The following is a 19,478-nucleotide window of genomic DNA, read 5'->3' as shown; positions in this document are numbered from 1 at the left end:
ATACAATGTTATACACTTAACATGACATAGTATGGGTAGGTAATGACCGAGTTTTGTTTTTTTTTTTTGTTTTTGTTTTTGTTTTTGTTTTCATCAGTTCTCTCGGACCATATATATACAATGTTACACACTTAATATGACATAGTATGGGTAGGTAATGACCGAGTTTTGTTTTTGTTTTTTTTTTTCATCAGTTCTCTTTACATACAATCGGAAAATTATGTTTGCTTCTAATGTCGTCTTGTATATTTTACTTCCGATTGTATTGATCATGGCCAGTGTACAAGTTATTAACCCTCTTGTCTCTTGTAGTATTGTTAGTAATAGTTTCCCAACCAAGTGTATATCTTCCCTTACCACTCTAAGTAAAAAGGATTCGACTTTCCAGTAACCGGTTACTGGGATCAAATCCCAGCAACCGTTACAAGTCACCGTTGATTTAGATCCGAGATCCGTGTGTGTGCACCGAGATCTGTGTGGGTGTGCCGAGATCCGTAACCGAGACAATCCAACGGCAACTTGTAATGGTTGCTGGGATTTGATCCCAGTAACCGGTTACTGTGTAGCCGGACTCAAGTAAAAATAGTGCTAGTGTGATGAATCGCACAATTTTCAATTTTGTTGCCTTATCATTAAGTAACCCCCAGTTATACCATTGAAGAAAATTAATGGACTTAAACCATTGAAGAAAATTGTTATGTCAGTTGCAGTATAATCTACAATTTTTATTTTATTTATTTCGATAGGATAATCTCTAAAAAAAACTAATGGAAATGTTTGGTAGAGTTCGTATATTCCAAATATTGGGTTGGGATGGTGTATATTGGCAGTGGCGTAGAGGAAGATACTTGCCGGTAATCTAATGGGTTGTGAAGTTGTTGTAGATGATGAAGATGAATTTGCTCGTCGACAAAGGATTAGATTATCAAGTATCATGTTGTGATAATGATGATGATCAAAATTTGTACTAATTATTGTGTTTGAATTTAGAAATATTAAAATTCCATTATGAATGAATTAAATTTTCTTGTATTTTAAATTTGGTTAAGTTGTATATATAGTCCCATTGCAATTTTGTTTATTAGAAGAAAAAAAATTAACATATACTTTTGAACAATGTGAAATGAAATCAAGTTAACGTGACATACTGACATTCCACTATTGGACTGTCAGTATTTCAATGGCATCTACCTTCAGTTCCCAGCAATGTTCAGGACGATACCTTTCTTGCATTCGTATACTGGGGAAGGTATGGATGAGATGGAGTTTACAGACGCATAAAGCAATAGGAATCTTTGAAGTGATGTTATATTGCTACTATACATATTTGCAAAAGCATCGTGATTTCTTGTAGTTTTAACTTTTCAAGGGCTGGAGATCAGTGGCGTTTTTACAACCAAATCCGCGTTTCATCTTGGCACATGTCTGTTCTTAGAGACCAGAACTGATTTGTTGTACAAAACAATGTGAAGCCCTTCCATGCCTCACCACTGTCAACTTCTAGGTTAAAATTAACATTTTCACACCTTGATTGAAATTTACATTTCACGGCCAACTCTTTAGGTGAAGAAATGACTGTTATTCCAAGCATCTATCTGTAGTTCAGTACTATTACATAGAAAAGGAGCGACAGACAAGAAATAAATACGTCTATTCGTATTGAACTTCAATTTAAGTTGAATGATCTGGAGAAATAATTATACATACATTATATATGAAGATAAGTTACATAGAGAAAATTATAAAATTTAAGATAAAATGCTATCAATTCTCAAAATTGACAAAATTACATTCACAAGGAGACTTTGCAAGAACTGCACTATTTTGGAGAGTTAAGCAGCAGATTTAGGGATTTTGTATTGCTTCTTCAGAAATTGGGAGGCCTCTGAGTCACACCGGTGGCATAAAATTCTAAGAAGAGTTTGGCTATCAGCCCCGAGTTTGCTTCTATTTCCTTGTACTTCTGAACTACTTGCAGATTTCAGGTCATCAATCAACACTCGGGTCTGCCAAAAACAGAACAGTGTATCCATCAGATAGAAACTAAAGAGACTGATTAAAAGTGTGCTAATACTAGTGTCGTTAAGATAATTGGAGGTATCCCTAACAACTACATACACAGTTTACAATATAAGAGCATTCCAAAATCCAATCCCAATAATCTATTTCAGGCAATTGGAAGTGGGAATTAAGGATTTGGGAAAGAAGTAATTTTATCCAAATGCACGTCTAAAACAAAGTAGCAATGCAGACGAAAGAGGTCAAGTCATCACTGTAACTTTTAGGCCATGGGATATTAAAGAGATCATCTGAGAGAGTCAGAATCAGCTAAGCAATGTCCCGTTCCCGTCATGTGAACTAGTGACATGCTGAAACATTCTCACGCATTATCATGGATCCCACCATCTTATACTATCCAAATTATTTTTCCTATTCGACAAGCTCATCACAGGGGGTTACGCTCTGTTAAACAACCAACAAAGACAATGGGTCAAAGACAAACCTCGCATCCAAGCAATTTAATTACATGCCTAAGATGTGATACTTGATTTTCAACAGTCCCTCGAGGAAGTCCATCTCCTCCAGATATAAAGAATTCCTGTGACAAAAAAGAATTTTTAACCCTCGAGAGAGAGAGAGAGAAATGGAAATCGTTGAGTCACTGTGCGCATATTTGCCTACTTGCACAGCAAAATGTAAATCTCTGTTAGTGTACCATGTACACCCATCAAAGATCACGATGAACATACCTTCAAGACTTCTAAATCTTCCTCTATGAATTTAGCGTCGCCTGGTAAAAAGAGGCGTGATGAACCTCCATCTAGTAACACTCGAAGCAAACCTTCCTGGTAAAAGAACGAGATATAAACTTGCATAAACTGAAAATATTTAAGCTGGAAATCAGAAATTGGGGAAAGCAAACAAACCATTGATGCCTGAAGGAGCCCTGTCACTATGTGATCTCTCAGCGGCTCAACAATGATATCACATAACTGATTTAAAACCTGAAACAAACGATAACGGATGGTCATGCCAATTAAGGATTCAGAAATTATCAGTAAAGTTCAGTCAGGTCAATGAAGGACAGCTCAGCATCAGACAACTAACTAACTCTAGAATCTGTAACAAACTCTGTTAGTATAACTGTTTTCTGTTATTATCTTCTGTAATGATAACTAAAATCACTACTATATAAAGTGATCTGTAATGAGAATCATTAAGAAATGGAATGATTCTTTGTTCAAATTCTATTTTGGTATCAGAGCAGTTTTCACCAAACAGTGTCGATCCACCATTAACGAATTCAAGCTCAATCCTATTTTCTTCCATTTAAACAATGGCAAGAACAAATCAGAATCAATTACCTTCTTCTTCAACAAATTTTTCTTCAAGAATCAACATGAACTCAAACCCTAACTTACCAATTGATGATGGAAACATCAATATGAGTTCTTCGATTCAGTTAAACAATGGAGATATCAATCCATCTACAGCTGTTGCTCCAATTCCAGCATCTCAAGATCAAAATCAAAATACTTCTACAGCCAACGCTTCAAATCTGGCTTTTCAATCTCAAAGTCAAAATATTAATGTTCTTGCAGCTTCCGGTTCAATTCAAATGGATCAAAATCAAGTTCCTTCTGGGTTTAATGGATTTAATCAAGTTCCTTCTGGTTTTAATGGATTCAATCAAGTTCAGTCTGGGTTTAATGGATTCACATCTGGTTTTAATGGATTCAATCAAGTTCCACCTGGTTTTTCTTTACAATCAACTCAAAAGATCAACCCATTCAATCAAGGTGCTCGTTTTGGTATTCAATCTCCAGCGGTTAATGTATCAAATCAGTATCAAGATCCTTTTATGCATAATCAAGGATTCACGACCCAGAATCATGTGTTTAATTCTTCTGCTTTACCAATGGCAACACCACCACAGTCTCAATCTTATTCTTTTCATAATATTTATAATATGGTGCCAATTAAGCTCAAGAAGGACAACTATCTAATGTGGAGGTCGTTATTCTTACCTATTCTCAGAACTTATGATCTCTTTGGTCTAGTCGAAGGTACGGATCCTTGTCCATCTCAAGTTATTACAACTGATAATGGAAATGTTATTAATCCTGCATATATATCATGGATCAAGCGTGATCAAATGCTTCTTATCTGGTTAAATGCAACATTAAGTGAAGATATGCTTCCTTATGTTGTGGGAATTCCAACTTCTAGACAGTTGTGGTTAACTTTGGAGAAAAGGTTCTCAACAGTTTCTCGAGCTCATGTAAGCCAACTTAAAACTAGGCTTCAATCTTAAGAAAGGATCATTATCAATGAGTGAATACCTACAACAGATCAAGGTTATAACTGATAATCTAGCAGCTTCTGGAACCCCACTACCTGAAGAAGATACAATCTTTCATATCCTCAATGGTTTATCTGATGAATACAGACCATTTGCCACTTCTATTAGAACTCGTTCAAATAATGATCCTGTTCTGTTAGATGAACTCTATAATCTTCTTCTTAGTAAAGAACTGACCATTGAAAACAACAATGGTACTTTAAGTTCAGAAAATATGCATCAAGCTTTTGCAGCCATGAGTTACTATAATCACAATTCCAGCAGAGGTGGTTATGGAAACAATAGAGGAAATGGAAGAAACAATTATAGAGGAAATGGAAGAGGATCTTATGGTGGCAATAGCAGAGGAAGTTACAATAATTCTGGCAGAGGCAATAATAATTCAAATGGTTCAAGTTTCACTGGCTATAACAATAGTTCATCAAATGGATATAATAGCAATGCTTCTAGCTCTTCTTCTGGCAGTAGACCACGATTAAGTGTCGATCTGCGAAGAATTTGGACATGTGGCTCTTGATCGCCACAATAGGATGAACCATAGCTATGTGGGTCGATTCCACTTCGCTAAGCTAGCAATGCTTGCCGACTTCAATGACTCATGTGATCGAGAATATTGTAGATCCTCCAAGTTCTTCTAACAACAATTCATGTGATCAAAATGATTCCTATTGGTATCCGATCTTGGTGCATCCAACCACATCCTGCGGACCTCTCCAATATTTCTCTCCATACAGATTACAAAGGCAAGGATAAAGTTATGGTGGGAAATGGTCAAGGTCTTTCAATTCAGAATACTGGTAATTCTTTATTTCAGATTTCCAATTCATCACATTCTTTTCATATGAATAATATTTTGCATGTTCCTAGAATAACCCACAATCTCTTAAGTGTTCACAAATTTGTTACTGATAACAATTGTGTACTCATTTTCTCTCCCCATTCACTTGTGGTTAAGGACATTGCATCGGGGAAGAAGATTTTTCAAAGCCCAAATGAAAATGGTCTTTATCCACTTCATTTCACATCCAAGTCACTGCCTTCAAGTCATCATCATCCCGCATTCATTACAACCAAAGCATCATCTCAGAACTTGGCATGCTCGACTTGGACATCCAGCTCATGCTACTCTTCAAAAGCTCATTCAAAACAAACTGTTCAAGTAGTTTCACCATCTAAGTTTTCTTTTTGTGATGCTTGTGCTTTAGGCAAAAGTACAAAACTTCCTTTCAATAATTCCACTTGTAAATCAGTTGCTCCTTTGCAAATTTTACATGTTGATCTTTGGGGGCCTTCTCCTGTTCCATCAATGAAAAGTTATAAGTACTTTGCTACAATAGTTGATGACTATAGTAGATACAGTTGGTTCTTTCCTTTATTTGTTAAGTCTGATTTTTATGCTATCTTTAAAGCTTTTAAGTCATTCATAGAAAATTCTTTCAATCTTAAAATCAAATGTTTAAGGTCTGATAATGGAGGTGAATTCACCAGCACCATATTTGAAGCTTTCCTTCTTTCAAGTGGCATAAAACATCAATTTACTTGTCCACATACACCAGAACAGAATGGTGTAGTGGAAAGAAAACATAGACACATACTTGATATGTCTAGAACTCTCATTGCCCAATCAGGCATTCCTTCAAAATATTGGGTGGAAATATTCTCTACTTCAATATATCTCATAAATAGATTACCTTCCACCTCATTGCATCAGAAATCTCCATGGGAAAAACTACATAATCAAGTTCCAGATTATACTATGCTCAAAACTTTTGGTTGTAGGTGCTTTCCCTGGCTCAGGCCTTATACCTCAAACAAACTTGAACTAAGATCAAAGTCATGCATATTCATAGGGTATTCTCTTAACCATAAAGGTTACAGATGCCTTGATCTCTCTACAGGCAGAGTCTACATTTCTAGACATGTTGTTTTCAATGAACTAGATTTTCCATTCAAACATCTCACTGATTCTAATGATTCCTCATCTTCTTTTGAATTTATTTCATCCTTCTACAAACCTATCTCTGAAACTATTAATAACTCTGACATTGTTACAATACCTAGTTCACCAATATCTACTTTCAAAATTTCATCAAATCTTCTCTTCCCCGTTCTTTCAAAATCAACCAATTCTCATCAAATGTCTACAAGAGCAAAAAATGGAATTTTTAAACCAAAAGCTCTTGCTGTGAGTAAACACCCTTTTCCTCATGCTCTACATACTACTATTTCCCAAATACTACCTACTCCCACCGCTTTCATCAAGCCGTGAAGAATTCTAAATGGAGAGATGCAATGGTTTCGAATATAATGCTCTTATTAAGACAGGCACATGGATTTTGGTTCCACCTTCTTCAAATCAGAATCTCGTGGACAATAAGTGGGTTTTTAGGTTGAAACAAAAGGCCGATGGTTTTATTGATAAACATAAAGCTAGGTTAGTTGCAAAAGGTTTTCATCAAATCAATGGAGTTGACTTTTCACTAAACTTTTGTCCCGTTGCTAAACCTACTACCATCGGGCTTATCGTCTCTCTTGGTCAATATGATTGGGAAATAAGGCAATTAGATGTCTCTAATGCTTTTTACATGGGCACTTAAAGGAGCAAGTTTTCATGACTCAACCAAAGGGGGTTTGTAGATCCCATGAAACCTCGCCATGTCCGGTCAACTTTTGAAGTCTTTATACGGCTCGAAACAAGCTCCTCGAGCTTGGTACGAGGGAGTTATATCAAGCTAATCGCTTAGTTTTGGATTTCTTACTTCAGAAGCTGATCACTCTCTTTTTATCAAAAGAGAGAATTCTACTGTCACCTATGTGCTTGTATATGTTGATGACATATTGGTAACAGGAAGTTCTTGTCAAGTTTTAAGACAAGTCATAAATCACCAAATTTGTCGGTGTTTGAAATGAAAGATTTGGGATCTCTTCACTATTTTCTGGGATTGGAAGCTCATAGAAGCTCATATGGTATTTTTCTCTCACAAACAAAATATGCTTATGACTTACTAAAGAAATCAAACATGCTGGATGCCAAGCCTTCTTCCACACCTATTTCAACAAACTGCAAATTGGATTCTCATACAGGGGAAATTCTTGCTGATGCGACATCATATAGGTCTATTGTAGGTGCACTACAATATCTTACATGGACTAGGCCTGATATCTCTTTTTTTGTCATCAATCTCATTCAATTCATGCATCAACCTAGATCTACACATATGGCAAAGAAACAAAAGGATTTTACGATATATAAAAGGTACTGTCTCTCATGGCATTTGGTATAAGAAAGGAAATTTACACATTCAAGCTTTCGCGGATGCTGATTGGGCATGTTGCCCAATGGATAGAAGAAGTACTACTGGGTTTTGTGTTTTTCTTGGCACTAATCTTCTATCATGGTTCCGCTAAGAAAAACACACATTGTAAAGAAGTTCAAATTGAAAAGTCAATATCGTTCTCTGGCACACACAGCTGCTGAAATCTACTGGTTGTGCATCCTATTTAAAGATTTACATAATCCACTCTCTAAAGCTCCACTTTTACATTGTGATAACATCAGTGCTATCTCCTTAGCTAAAAATCCAGTTTTCCATGCCCGTACTAAACATGTCGAGATTGATTATCATTATGTCAGAGAGTTGGTTGTTAACAAAGTTCTGGAAATACAGTATTTGTGTACAAAAGATCAGATTGCAGATCTGTTTACAAAGGGACTTTCTTCACAGAGATTCAATTACTTATTATCCAAGCTTTCAGTTCAATCCTCTCCCTTCAGCTTGAAGGGGGGAATTAAGGATTCAGAAATTATCAGTAAAGTTCAGTCAGATCAATGAAGGACAATTTCAAAGATCGACAACTAACTAACTCTAGAATCTGTAACAAACTCTGTTAGTATAACTGTTTTCTGTTATTATCTTCTGTAAAGATAACTAAAATCACTACTATATAAAGTGATCTGTAATGAGAATCATTAACAAATGGAATGATTCTTTGTTCAAATTCTATTTTTCACTTCTGATTTTAAAATGTAACTGGTATCTTTAAGACGTTTAATACATCATCACGGATGGCATAAAGGTTGACGACCATAATCAGTGCAATCCAAAAGTTACTCATTGTGTAGGTAAATCTTCTAGAAACTAGTACTAGAAAACCACAAAGCGGTGCAGACTGATGTTTGGTCAAGCAAGAAGAAAAAGGAAGGAAGGAAATTGTGGCGGAGGTGGTTGGTTGGTGGTCAAAGATCTGGGAAAAATATTAGAGAGGTTTTGGAGATGATAGAACAAGAAATTAGCAGTGAAGACTTGCGTTAATTTCTGTCGAAAGAGAAAATTGCAGATGAGAGAACAAGCAGAAAGAGAAAGGTTGTGACGGTCAAGAAATGTGTGAGGGACAGCCATCTTGTCCTCCCCCCAAAACAGACCTCCTAACGTCAGTCAATTACATTTTCAAAGTAAAGATTGGTTTTTGTGGAATTCATATCATCTGATCATCATAAACCCCAGGATACTAACAGTACCGGAGGAAACACTCCTTAAGAGTGGAGTTCATCCAAGCATACTATTCGGTTATCTCGCAATGAAGATTACAAGAAAATTACTAACAACCAAACTATGAACATTATTGTAAAGCAATATGATATGTAGAAGTATCTATTAGCTGTTCCCACTGTTAGGAAAAGACAATATAATCAATTTAAAAAGAAAATAGTACCACATCAAGCGAGTCAATTAGTGTTTCCATTCTAGACTGGGAAACACTGGGTTGGGTTTGACTTATACTGGACTTGGGTCGAAGATTTAAAAACGTTGGGCTTGGGCTGAAGATGAATTTGGTCAACATATTATATTCTTCGGTCGGAACACGTCTCACTGTTGCTGCTTGCACAAAGTACGCCACGATAGAGAATACACGCTACAGGAAACACAACAACATGAGATAAAGAAAATAAAATAGATATGATGGTATTTGATCATAAACATTACATAATTGAAAATTTTCACATTAAACAAGGACCCTAAGTCTTTTTTAAAGATACAACTGTTTTGCAACTGTTGTTATGAGGCCAATATTAATTATCACCCCCTCAAATCCATTTATACCATCAGTTATTGCCGTTAAAACTCAAAACACATATTCCCCAACTCCCAAGTGAAATAGAAGACATAAAGTTATGGTATTAGTCTTTCGTATATGACTTTCCATTTCTTCCACAACTATTTTGCAATATCCTTTTTGTCCTCCGTGAATGTAAACACTAATCTTTGTAGTGGAGAAGAGGAACAAGATTACAAGAATAATGCATATCATCAACACATTGAAGATGCGCAGAAGAAGCGAGGATGTTTATAGGAACCAGAATCTCTACTGTAGTTTAATTTAGATTTCACAGCTGCTTTTACCTATAAAATACTAAAATGTCAGATGGCTTACAATAATAAAGACTGAAAATAGATAATTCATGTGCCGATGGCTGACCCCTGTTTGTATGAAATTAAGGCAGGGGCAGGTATGATGATGATGAGTTTGTGTACCTCTAAAACTGTCATTAACTGGGATGAAAATATGAATCTTTGTAGTGGCATACTGGCATCTCTACTCTCTACTCTTGGTATGTCTTGCCCCTAGATGATAGTCTATGTTTTATTTAGGCAACTCATGCAATTGCTCCTACGCAACTGAGGCAGGAAACTAAGGGACTGAAGGGTGTAGAAATTAGACACTCCACAACTGTGAATCCCAATCTTGTTGTTGGTTTATCTATTATAAGTTACTTGTGTCTGTGTGTGTGAATGGGGGAAAACAAAAAAAAATAGACAGAGAAACAAGTGCATACCAAACAATCAAATAATATTTGCAATTAGGAAACTAAGTACATCCTTTTTTTTGGGCACCTCTTAGTGTTCAGAACAATAGTTTCGGAAAGAGCTCAGCCAATAAGTCTGCAGTCCAATTCCATGAAGTCCAATGCCGCCCAGTGATTCAAGAAAAAAGTAGAATGTTTAGGTTTTTACTTAGGGGCAAGGCTCATGTTTACTATGTGGCTTATGGTGTTAAACGCCATGTCATCAGTGAGAGTGGCATCTAGTGTAGTCACAGTTACAAATGATAAACTTTTCGAATTGAAGTACCAGTGGCCAGATAAGGATTGTGCTCCATTGGGAGTGGCGTCAGCTTGCCTATGGGGCTAGACCTAAGCCACCATGCATATTTAGTTGCATATACAGGGTGCAAAATTCAGTTGCAGATAGAGAAATACGATATGGTGGGGGGCCATTGGAGGAAGATTTTCATAGTTTTTCAGGGATAAGGGACCATTTAAGTTGGTCTTAACAACAATTGCATAATAACCAAGTTATGAATGTTTCTAAATAGTGTCCTATTAGCTCAAAAGAACATAAATGAAGAGAAAATTACATAGAAAAACACCGATTTAATTTCTTATGCTCTCTCTATCTCTATCTATTTCATATTCATTTCTTTTGTAAAAGATGTGATTTTACCTTTCATTTAAACCATCGTTAGAGTAAGTTACCATCTCCGTGAATCCTAGTACCAAAAAATGTGTCTCTGATAGCGTGCAATTCTCTACTGACATCTCTAATATCCATTCTCTCTGATGGTGATTCCACAGAACATGCAACCCCAATTTTGACTATTGTTGTCACGCACTCTAGCAGTTTTGTTCTTCTGTGACTGTCGATTCTCATGCTATTATTATCTCCTAAAGTGTCATCTCCTTCAGATAGAAGTATTGGATCCACAATCTTTATAAGTTGATCTTGCAAACCGTTGCTAGCATAGTTATGGAGGTTTAAACCATTTGTAAACATCTCATCGGTTGGTCTCCTTCCTGTAGACATTTCCAACACCAGAATTCCATAACTATACACATCACCTTGTGTGGATGCATCAGCTCCCATACCATATTCTGCAATATATACATCAATCACATAAAACCATCAATATATATATATGTTAAGAGCTATTGGCTAGCAAAAAGAAATTGAAAAAAAAAAAAAAAAAAAAAAAAAAAATAGTAATGTCGTAATGATTTACATCCATTATACTAAAGAGATTGAAAAGGTCCTCACCAGTTAAGATATTAATAGAAGTAAACAAATTTGCTCAATTGCCATCACAACTACAGTTCTTTCATCCTCGATCTTTTGAATTTTAACTCAACAAACATGGACTGAAAAGAAATTAGATCAAGTTGATAGTTTTCATTCTCTCTAACAGCTTTTTATTTGCACTAACAATTCCTTCATTTTCCCTCTTTTAAGATATCTAAATAACTACGCTATAAGCTCCGGAACTGAAAACATCCAACTATCCAAAGACCTCATGTACCTATATCAGCTCATATAACTGGGCTGTTAATGACATCGAACTTAACACAGGGCAGGCCTTGAGATTGCAGTGGCCTAAGCGAACTTTGGAATTGTGACCCTCAATATATGCTTATGGTGGTATAGAATCCCGGGGAAGTAAGTCTTCTTCCCTATTCATCAAAGCAGTATCACTTATGCACAATTTTTGTTTAAGCACAATGACAAAGAAATTTAGTTTCATTCTATCATATTAGGCAAAGAAATGGTTGGCGGTATTTTTGTCAAAGCGCTTCAACCTGTCTGCTCCAGCACATCTTCTTTGATGAGTGTAGGTTGATTTCAGCATGAAAAGCAAGTAACCTAAGTTGTCAATGGGCGAGTATAGTCGTCCAGTAATGTTGCCTATAGAGAACTAAATGATCTCAAGCATTACATCAACACTTTAATAGAGCTTAATGGTAATGATAGAATTGCACCAACGGTAAACATATATGGTATACATTAGCTTATGCAATTTCCGTTTGAAGCTTGGTTAAGGTATATTTGATTTTCCTTTCAAAAACAAAATCGTTTATAGTTAAGGTATATATGTTTTCCTTTTGATTGAATTTAGTTGCCTAATTAGATCAAGAATTTCAACTCAACTTTTCTCCATCACTGGTGTTCAACGTCCAAAGTACAGATCAAGGAATCATGGATTCATGGTATTTCTACTGTTGTTCCTAGAAGCATGCTCATATATAAGGAATCCTATAACTTGCATATTTTCATTAAGTGGTTTGTCAATGCCAAGGCATGAACGACAATATCAAAACACATTGAAGTAGTACCACAATTGAACTTATTAGAAGATTAATGTTTTCAAAGTGGCATCCACGCTATAAAGAAGGTTGCGAATTCCCCATTAAACTATTAATCTCCAGGATAAAATCGATTTTATCCGAGTGATCATTGGTTTCTCAATATCATGACATGAACATCAATATTGAAAGAGCAAAACGCACATTGAAACTAATTAGGAGCACTACAAATATAATTTAATAGTATTATTTTTAAGTAGCATGTGTTTGCCGAAGTAATTAGACATACTATCAATAATAGCATGAGTGAACCAGTCTACGTACACTCCGTTTATGGATGAATAAATTGTTCTCAATACATATACTTGGGCAAGATGATTTTCTAAGGCATATTCAGTTAAGGGTATGTCATAATGACAATAACAAGTTCAATTTAAATGTCAAAGAAAAAAAGAAGGTGATTCTGCTGTAAAAGTTAAATTTACATGTATTCATTTAATTATGACTCAGTGGCGTAGCCATAGGTTAAATTCTAGTATATATATATAGGAGAGGGATAGAGCCACATTCTCTTACGCCCACATTGTGTACACATTCAAGGAAAATGTTAACTTAAAAGATGAATTAAAAACTGAATTTTGGTGGACATTATCTACTCACCATGAAGAACATGCTCACCAAAAATCAGCTCATTCAAAAAAGTTTAACCTTCTCAAAACTTGTTATGAAATAAAAAAAATTATGGACCGTTAGATAAAAATTCAAAATTGGGTATATATATATAATTAATTTCAAACTCAACATTTCTAGATCGTTAAATTTCTTTTTAAAGATGACAACAATGTTTATCTAGGTTTTTTTTTCGATAAATATCTAGGTTAGATATTATTATGTCAATATTTACATTACTTAGTCCACTTAAATATTTATTTTGATTGAATAAATTAGTTTTCGGTGATCATGTAGGAAATTGTAATAATGTGAGAAAGTGTGGTAAAAGCTTGAGTTAACTACTGAATCTAAGTGTTTCGATATATTTCAAAACTATCAGTGAGTCGGCACTGTCAGTAATTTGTTAAAGAGTTGGTGTATAAGAGCATTCCCAATGCAGGTGGTTTTGGGGGGTTTGTGACTATAGTCACCGATTTTTGTTCAAAAGGGTTGTGCAATGCAGAGGTGAAAAATTGGTGACTATTTTTCCAAGTTGAAATCAAGGTGAAACCTTCCACCGAGATAGTGGTTGACTTGTGAACTTTGGACGGGATGTTGGATTCCGTCTCGTGTGTATTTTTTTTAAAAAAATGAGTTTTTTTTCGCATGATTTTTCGGTTTTTTTTCGATTTTTTTTTTTTAATTTCAGACATGATGTTTCATTCCGTCCGGAGCGTTTTTTTGGATTTTTAAGTTCAGATAGAATCTAACATCCCGTCCGAGATTAAGATTCATATTTGCATTGGACAACTTCACCTTGTTTTTCACCAAAACAGTGATAAAAAGGGGAAATACTGCCTACGTAGAGGTGATAAGAGGAGAAAAATATTGATTTGCATTGAAAATGCTCTAAAAAGAGATATAGCTTAGATGGGTAAAATATCATGGGACCCTTCACAAAAGAATATAATATATATAAAATATAAGCTATACAAGGTTCGGTGTGGTCAAGACTCAAGACTAAAGAAGTAAAGAACAAGGAAGCTTTGATAAGCACGTGACCAGCATATACTTTACTAAAGGCCATAACATTCATGTCCACCTTGATGCACCGTAGCACCCCCCTCATATTCTCTCCCATTTCTTTTCTCACGAAGAAAAACCCCAACTTAAAAATTCTCATCACCGAAACAGTAACCCAATGCACCTCTATTTCCTTCCAATCAGAATCCTAAACAGTACCGAATTATTATACGCTTTGGTACCACTCTATCACTTCCATATATTTTCTCAATTTCTATTCGATTTGTTTTGGGCGCCCAATTCGAATACTGCGAGAAAAGTCACCAATTCCAATCAAACTCTTCTAAGTTCGGTTGAGAGGACTATAAAAAGAAAGAAGGAATAGGGATTAGGGAATTGGGAAGAGCACAAAGTGGAGACAGAAAATCGATCGGCAGAACAGAAAGGAGGACAGTAATTGAAGACAGGAGAAAACGAACTCACCGTGACAATGAGTTTTTCCATCCTTTATTTTATTTCTTGTTCAATTAATATGAGTTACTAAACTATTCGCTAGGGCTGAGAAGAAACCGCAGCATTGATGTAATTATTTTGAGACTGGGTTTTTATGGTTATGAGTATAATTGAACTGTTATATCTTCTTTTTTCGCATTCTTGATTAATAGTAGTTTTGTTTGTGCACCTTGTGCGCCTTGCATGTCAAGCATCTTAGGTAGTTTGAACACTTTAATGTTAATTAAAGTTTATTAGGGCATCTCCAATGGAGAGTGTAAAATTACACCTCCACATAGACCCCACCTAGATGCTATTAGGATTTTACTACTCTAATTGTAAATTATTGTAGAGTCCATAAATATCCACTCTCTATTGTTTCCAATAGAAAAGTGTAAAAAAGTTCAATTTTAAACTCAAACGCCCCTCTTTAAATTAAAGTGGGACGTGTCCGAGTTTAAAATTTTCAAATCTTGACTTTAGAAATAAATAGGGACGACATTTTAAGTGACGTCCGAATTTGCTTTTACTCAGACATCTGTTCAAGTGTTGCCCGTGCTTTTTATTAACTGATAGCGAGAAGGAGAATTCCTCACCCTCTCTATCAACTAATACTCTATTACCTACGGTATAACACCCTCCCATTGGAAATAGTTTTTTGACATTTGAGGTGTAAAATTTCCACTCTATACGGTTTACACCCCCCATTGGAGATGCCCTTACTAATTGTTTCCTATTAAATTTAGATATTCTTCGTGATGTAAAAAGACGATTAATCTTTTAAGTTTAATATTTAGTGCTGAATTTCGAAAGATGTTTTTATGTAATTATTTTGTCACGATAACATCTTCGGGTAAACACCGAATTCTCATTCGAGTATTTTTTGTATTAAACTGAAACATAGAAACCCAGTTCTAAAATATTTACTGAAAAGTCTAGGGTGGATTCTGAAGTCCTAGTTCCTCTCCAATCATGTGAACCAAATTCTTTAGTTAATTGTTTTTATAGAAATTAGTTAAATTAAATAGCTTTAGTTATTAGAAATCTCAAATTCCATAAAACAATATTGTTCGAATTAGTTAAGTATAATTTTAATACTCGATTGTCCTAAGTAGTAATCCCTGTGGGATCAGCACATTTGCCGTAACTATTTTTAACGATAGCTGTGCGCTTCCGGTTTAACTAGGATGAGACTAGTCTATTAATTTAGACCGACTAATTTCCTATCACTCTCTCTTCTCTCTCTCTCGCCATTGGCCAACAAAAAGAAAAAGAAATATAATAGTACTACCGTAATGCTTTATATCCATTATACTACATAGAGATCGTCAATTAAGATAGTGATAGAAGTAAACAAACTAGCTTAATTACCACCACTACTACATTTCTTTCATCATCGATCTTTTGAATTTTAATTCAACTAACATGGTAATTAGATCAAGTTAATAGATTCTCTAACACCTTTTCAATTGCACTAATGTCCAATTCCTTTTTCCTCTTTTAAGATATCTAGATAACTACTTTTTTTTTATTAACTATTTAAATAACTATGTTATAAGCAAGCTCTGGAGCTTAAAACATCCAACTATCCAAGGCCTCCTGTAACTAGGGTGTTAATGGCATCGAACGTAACTTGGGAAAAAAGAGGCAAAAGGAATTAAGTTTCACTAAAATGAGGTTGCATATAAAATTATAACTAATGCGGTATACCAGATATTAAATTCATGCATTTATGAATTGGAAAAAAAGATTGAAATCAACATATGTCGATATTTAAATTCAAACCTGGAGCGGCATAGCCAATAGATCCCTTTACCCCCATTGAGGTACTCTGATTATCATGCAAGTTCTCTATTGATTCTGAAAGAAGCTTTGCTAAACCAAAATCACCAACATGAGCTACCATATTATCATCAAGAAGTACATTGCTTGGCTTTAGATCACGATGAATAACCAAAACATGGCACTCATGATGAAGATAGCTAAGTGCAGAAGCAACATCAATGACGACATTTAGTCTTTGAATTAGGTTCAAATTCGACTCTTCTTCGACTTGTTCATTGATATCTTGATGCAACCACTTCTCTAAACTTCCATTTGGCATGAACTCAAAGACAAGTACTTTGAATTCATTTCCTTCATAATCCAGACTAGAGCAAGAAGTCAAAATTTTTACAAGATTTCGATGGCGGATATTACGCAATGATTCACACTCTGCCATGAAACTCTTTAAAGCTCCTTTCAATTGAAGTTTGAACATTTTAACAGCAACAACGGTTTCATATTGGTTGAGCATTCCCTTATACACACTGCCAAAACCACCTGAACCAACAAAACTAGTTGGAGAAAATCCATTGGTCGCTTGAGAAAGATCTCCATAAGAGACCTTAACATGTTGATCAGTGACTGGTGGCAAAGAAGCTGTTTTAAGTTTACCTTTTCTTCTCAAGTAAAATATTAGAGAACATGATGCCAAAAGAATAAACACAACCACACTGATGATAATTGTTATTTTGGAAGGAGTGAACCTTCCTTGCTTTTCAAAATTGTTAATTCGGCATGGAGGCAATAGCAGTTCACTTATACCTCCACGTAGATCGAATTTCCACCATTTCATGAAAAAATTGCTTGCAATTTTAAAAATTCGCTTCATCGGTACCTCACCTTCAAATTTATTGAAGGATAGATTCAATTGTTGGAGATGAAAGTCCTCCCAATATTTTGGAATTTCACCGACAAATTGTTGCTTGATAGATCTAACTCTTCCACATTCTTTAAAGAACTGAAAGATTGAGGAACTGCCCCTTCAAACAAATTTTCCTGCAAGAGAAGATTTTTCAAACTCAAACACTCACCGAGAGTGCTAGGCAATAAACCAGATAACTTATTTCCAGACGCATCCATTCCAACAAGATGTTTTAGTTTTCCTACTACTAAAGGGAGGAAACCAGTTAAGGAGTTCAGAGAAGTTAAGAAAGCAAAGTGAGGAAATATTAAAGATCTCTTTAGGTATGGTACCATTTAGGTTGTTTTGTTCCAGACCCAGTTGTAGCAATTGGCTAAGATTACTAAGAACCGAAGGAATGTTTCCTTCCAGTATGTTCGTTCCTAAGAACAACAGACTCAATTTAGTATTGTTTGCTAGAGAAAATGGGATCGGTCCAGACAATTTGTTTTCGGACAGATTTAACCCCTATAAACTATGAAGTTTTCCAATAGAAGATGGAATACTACCTTAAAAGTTATTATACTCGAGACCTAATACATACAAATTGACGAGGTTCCCAATCCCTTCTGGGATGACTCCAGATATACGATTGCCTCCTAGATACAACTCCTCCATTTGTTTGGAGAGATTGGTAATAGAGTTCGGGAAAACACCTCCAAAATTGTTTCGGTCCAAGCCCAATATCTTTAGATTTAGATTGCGTCCAAGATTTATCACGATCTTTTTCTGATTTAGATTGGTCAAGTAAGTGATAAAACTCAAATCACGATCTTTTTCTGTTCCTAGATGATTGCGTCCAAGATTTATCCATTCGATAGTTTGAGGGAATTGAAAATCCGTAGGAACTGGTCCTATAAAATTGTTTGCTGGAATATCAAATGTTTGAAGTTTAGAAGCATTAGCAAATGAAACTGGGAGTTGTCCAGAAAGTTCATTTCCACCACCATAGAAGCGGACGAGATTAGGAAGAGTGATGCCCATGTCTGGGGGAAGAGTACCACTAAGTTGATTAACTTCAATCCTAACTCATTCAGGGATGAGATGTTGAAAAATGTTAAAGGGACCTCACCAGACAGTCTATTAGTTGCAACACTGAATTTGATTAAGCTTGACAGTCTACCAAAGCTGGCTGGAATACTTCCAACCAATTTATTTTCTTGTGTATAGAAGGTTTGAAGCGACGAAAGATTACCTAAAGAAGCGGGTAGCACTCTTATCAGATTGTTTCTAGCAATACTCAAGACTTCAAGCTTTGACAATGAGCCAAGCTCTGCCGGAATATTCCCTGTAAATTTGTTCCAACTTATATTAAGGAACCTGAGTTCAGTACATTGGGTTAGATTGACTGGAATTTCTCCTTCGAAAGTGTTATCGAACAGATTGAGTTCTTGAAGACGAAACAACCGACCAGTTTCTTGTGGGATCTCACCGTAGAGTTTATTCTGCTGTAGATTGATGACCCTTAGGAAACTGAGGTTTCCAACCTGAGGGGATAACGATCCAACCAAACTCTGGCTGGAAAGATTCAAACTTATGACTCTCTGATAACGCTTATCGCATGTAATGCCTTGCCACTGACAGAAATGAAAAGATTGGTTCCACGAGCTTAAGCCTGCAATTCCATTTCTAATAGCGATTAGAGAGTGAAGGTCAGTCTCATTTCCTGAGGTGGCCATACAAGGTTTTGTTTGTGACAATTGGTTAAAGAGTAGGAAGATCATGTAAAAATTAAGTAATGTAAATGCCTGGTTTGAAATCATCTTTGCGAATTGTAGAATTTTAGGTATGTGGTGTAGTAGTAATATATAGGAGTGCGAATTGAAGTGTACTTGATTGACTTACAAATGTGAATCCTCCGTTTTGGTCTTCAAGTTTTGCCTTCGAAATCATCTTTGCGAATTGTAGAATTTTAGGTACTTGGTCTTCAAATTTTGTCTTGCGTGTAAAATAATATTGGCGTGTAGAATAATTTGGTAATCAGGGTATGTGGTGTAGTAATTTGGTAATCAGGGAGCATTGCGACGTGTACTTGGTCTTGCCTGTCAAGATCTCCATTAATATTGCCGTGAAGAATAATTTGGTAATGT

The 19,478-nt window shown here is 35.6% G+C and overlaps 1 protein-coding gene and 1 long non-coding RNA gene across 5 annotated transcripts; both read right to left on the bottom strand.

The window, feature by feature from the left end:
* Nucleotides 1-1,686: 1,686 nt before the first annotated feature.
* On the bottom strand, nucleotides 1,687-9,208 carry LOC147484602 (protein unc-13 homolog). Of its 4 annotated transcripts, XM_086575886.1 has the most exons (6): nucleotides 8,655-8,801; nucleotides 8,371-8,390; nucleotides 2,928-3,035; nucleotides 2,751-2,846; nucleotides 2,504-2,599; nucleotides 1,687-2,006 (listed from the first exon to the last, which is right to left on the bottom strand). In XM_086575886.1, the coding sequence occupies exons 1-6, from the start codon at nucleotides 8,761-8,763 to the stop codon at nucleotides 1,833-1,835; spliced, it is 603 nt and encodes a 200-aa protein (XP_086432012.1). In that variant the 5' UTR covers nucleotides 8,764-8,801; the 3' UTR covers nucleotides 1,687-1,832. The 4 variants fall into 4 exon arrangements, with proteins under 4 accessions (XP_086432012.1, XP_086432013.1, XP_086432014.1 ...); XM_086575887.1 differs by lacking the exons at nucleotides 8,371-8,390; nucleotides 8,655-8,801 and adding an exon at nucleotides 9,077-9,208 and having other exon boundaries at nucleotides 2,928-3,005; XM_086575888.1 differs by lacking the exon at nucleotides 8,371-8,390 and having other exon boundaries at nucleotides 2,928-3,005; nucleotides 8,420-9,015.
* Nucleotides 9,209-18,460: 9,252 nt separating this feature from the next.
* Nucleotides 18,461-19,389, bottom strand: LOC147484601 (uncharacterized). The gene is made up of 2 exons (XR_015203730.1): nucleotides 19,234-19,389; nucleotides 18,461-19,003 (listed from the first exon to the last, which is right to left on the bottom strand). It is a non-coding gene; the product is annotated as an uncharacterized LOC147484601 (long non-coding RNA).
* Between the last annotated feature and the right edge of the window lie 89 nt (nucleotides 19,390-19,478).

The sequence above is a fragment of the Coptis chinensis genome, chromosome 8, assembly GCF_015680905.1.
Source record: "Coptis chinensis isolate HL-2020 chromosome 8, ASM1568090v1, whole genome shotgun sequence".
Classification (NCBI taxonomy): Eukaryota; Viridiplantae; Streptophyta; class Magnoliopsida; order Ranunculales; family Ranunculaceae; genus Coptis; species Coptis chinensis.
Note: the sequence above shows the minus strand (reverse complement) of the source record. Positions and strands in the feature narration are given on the sequence as shown.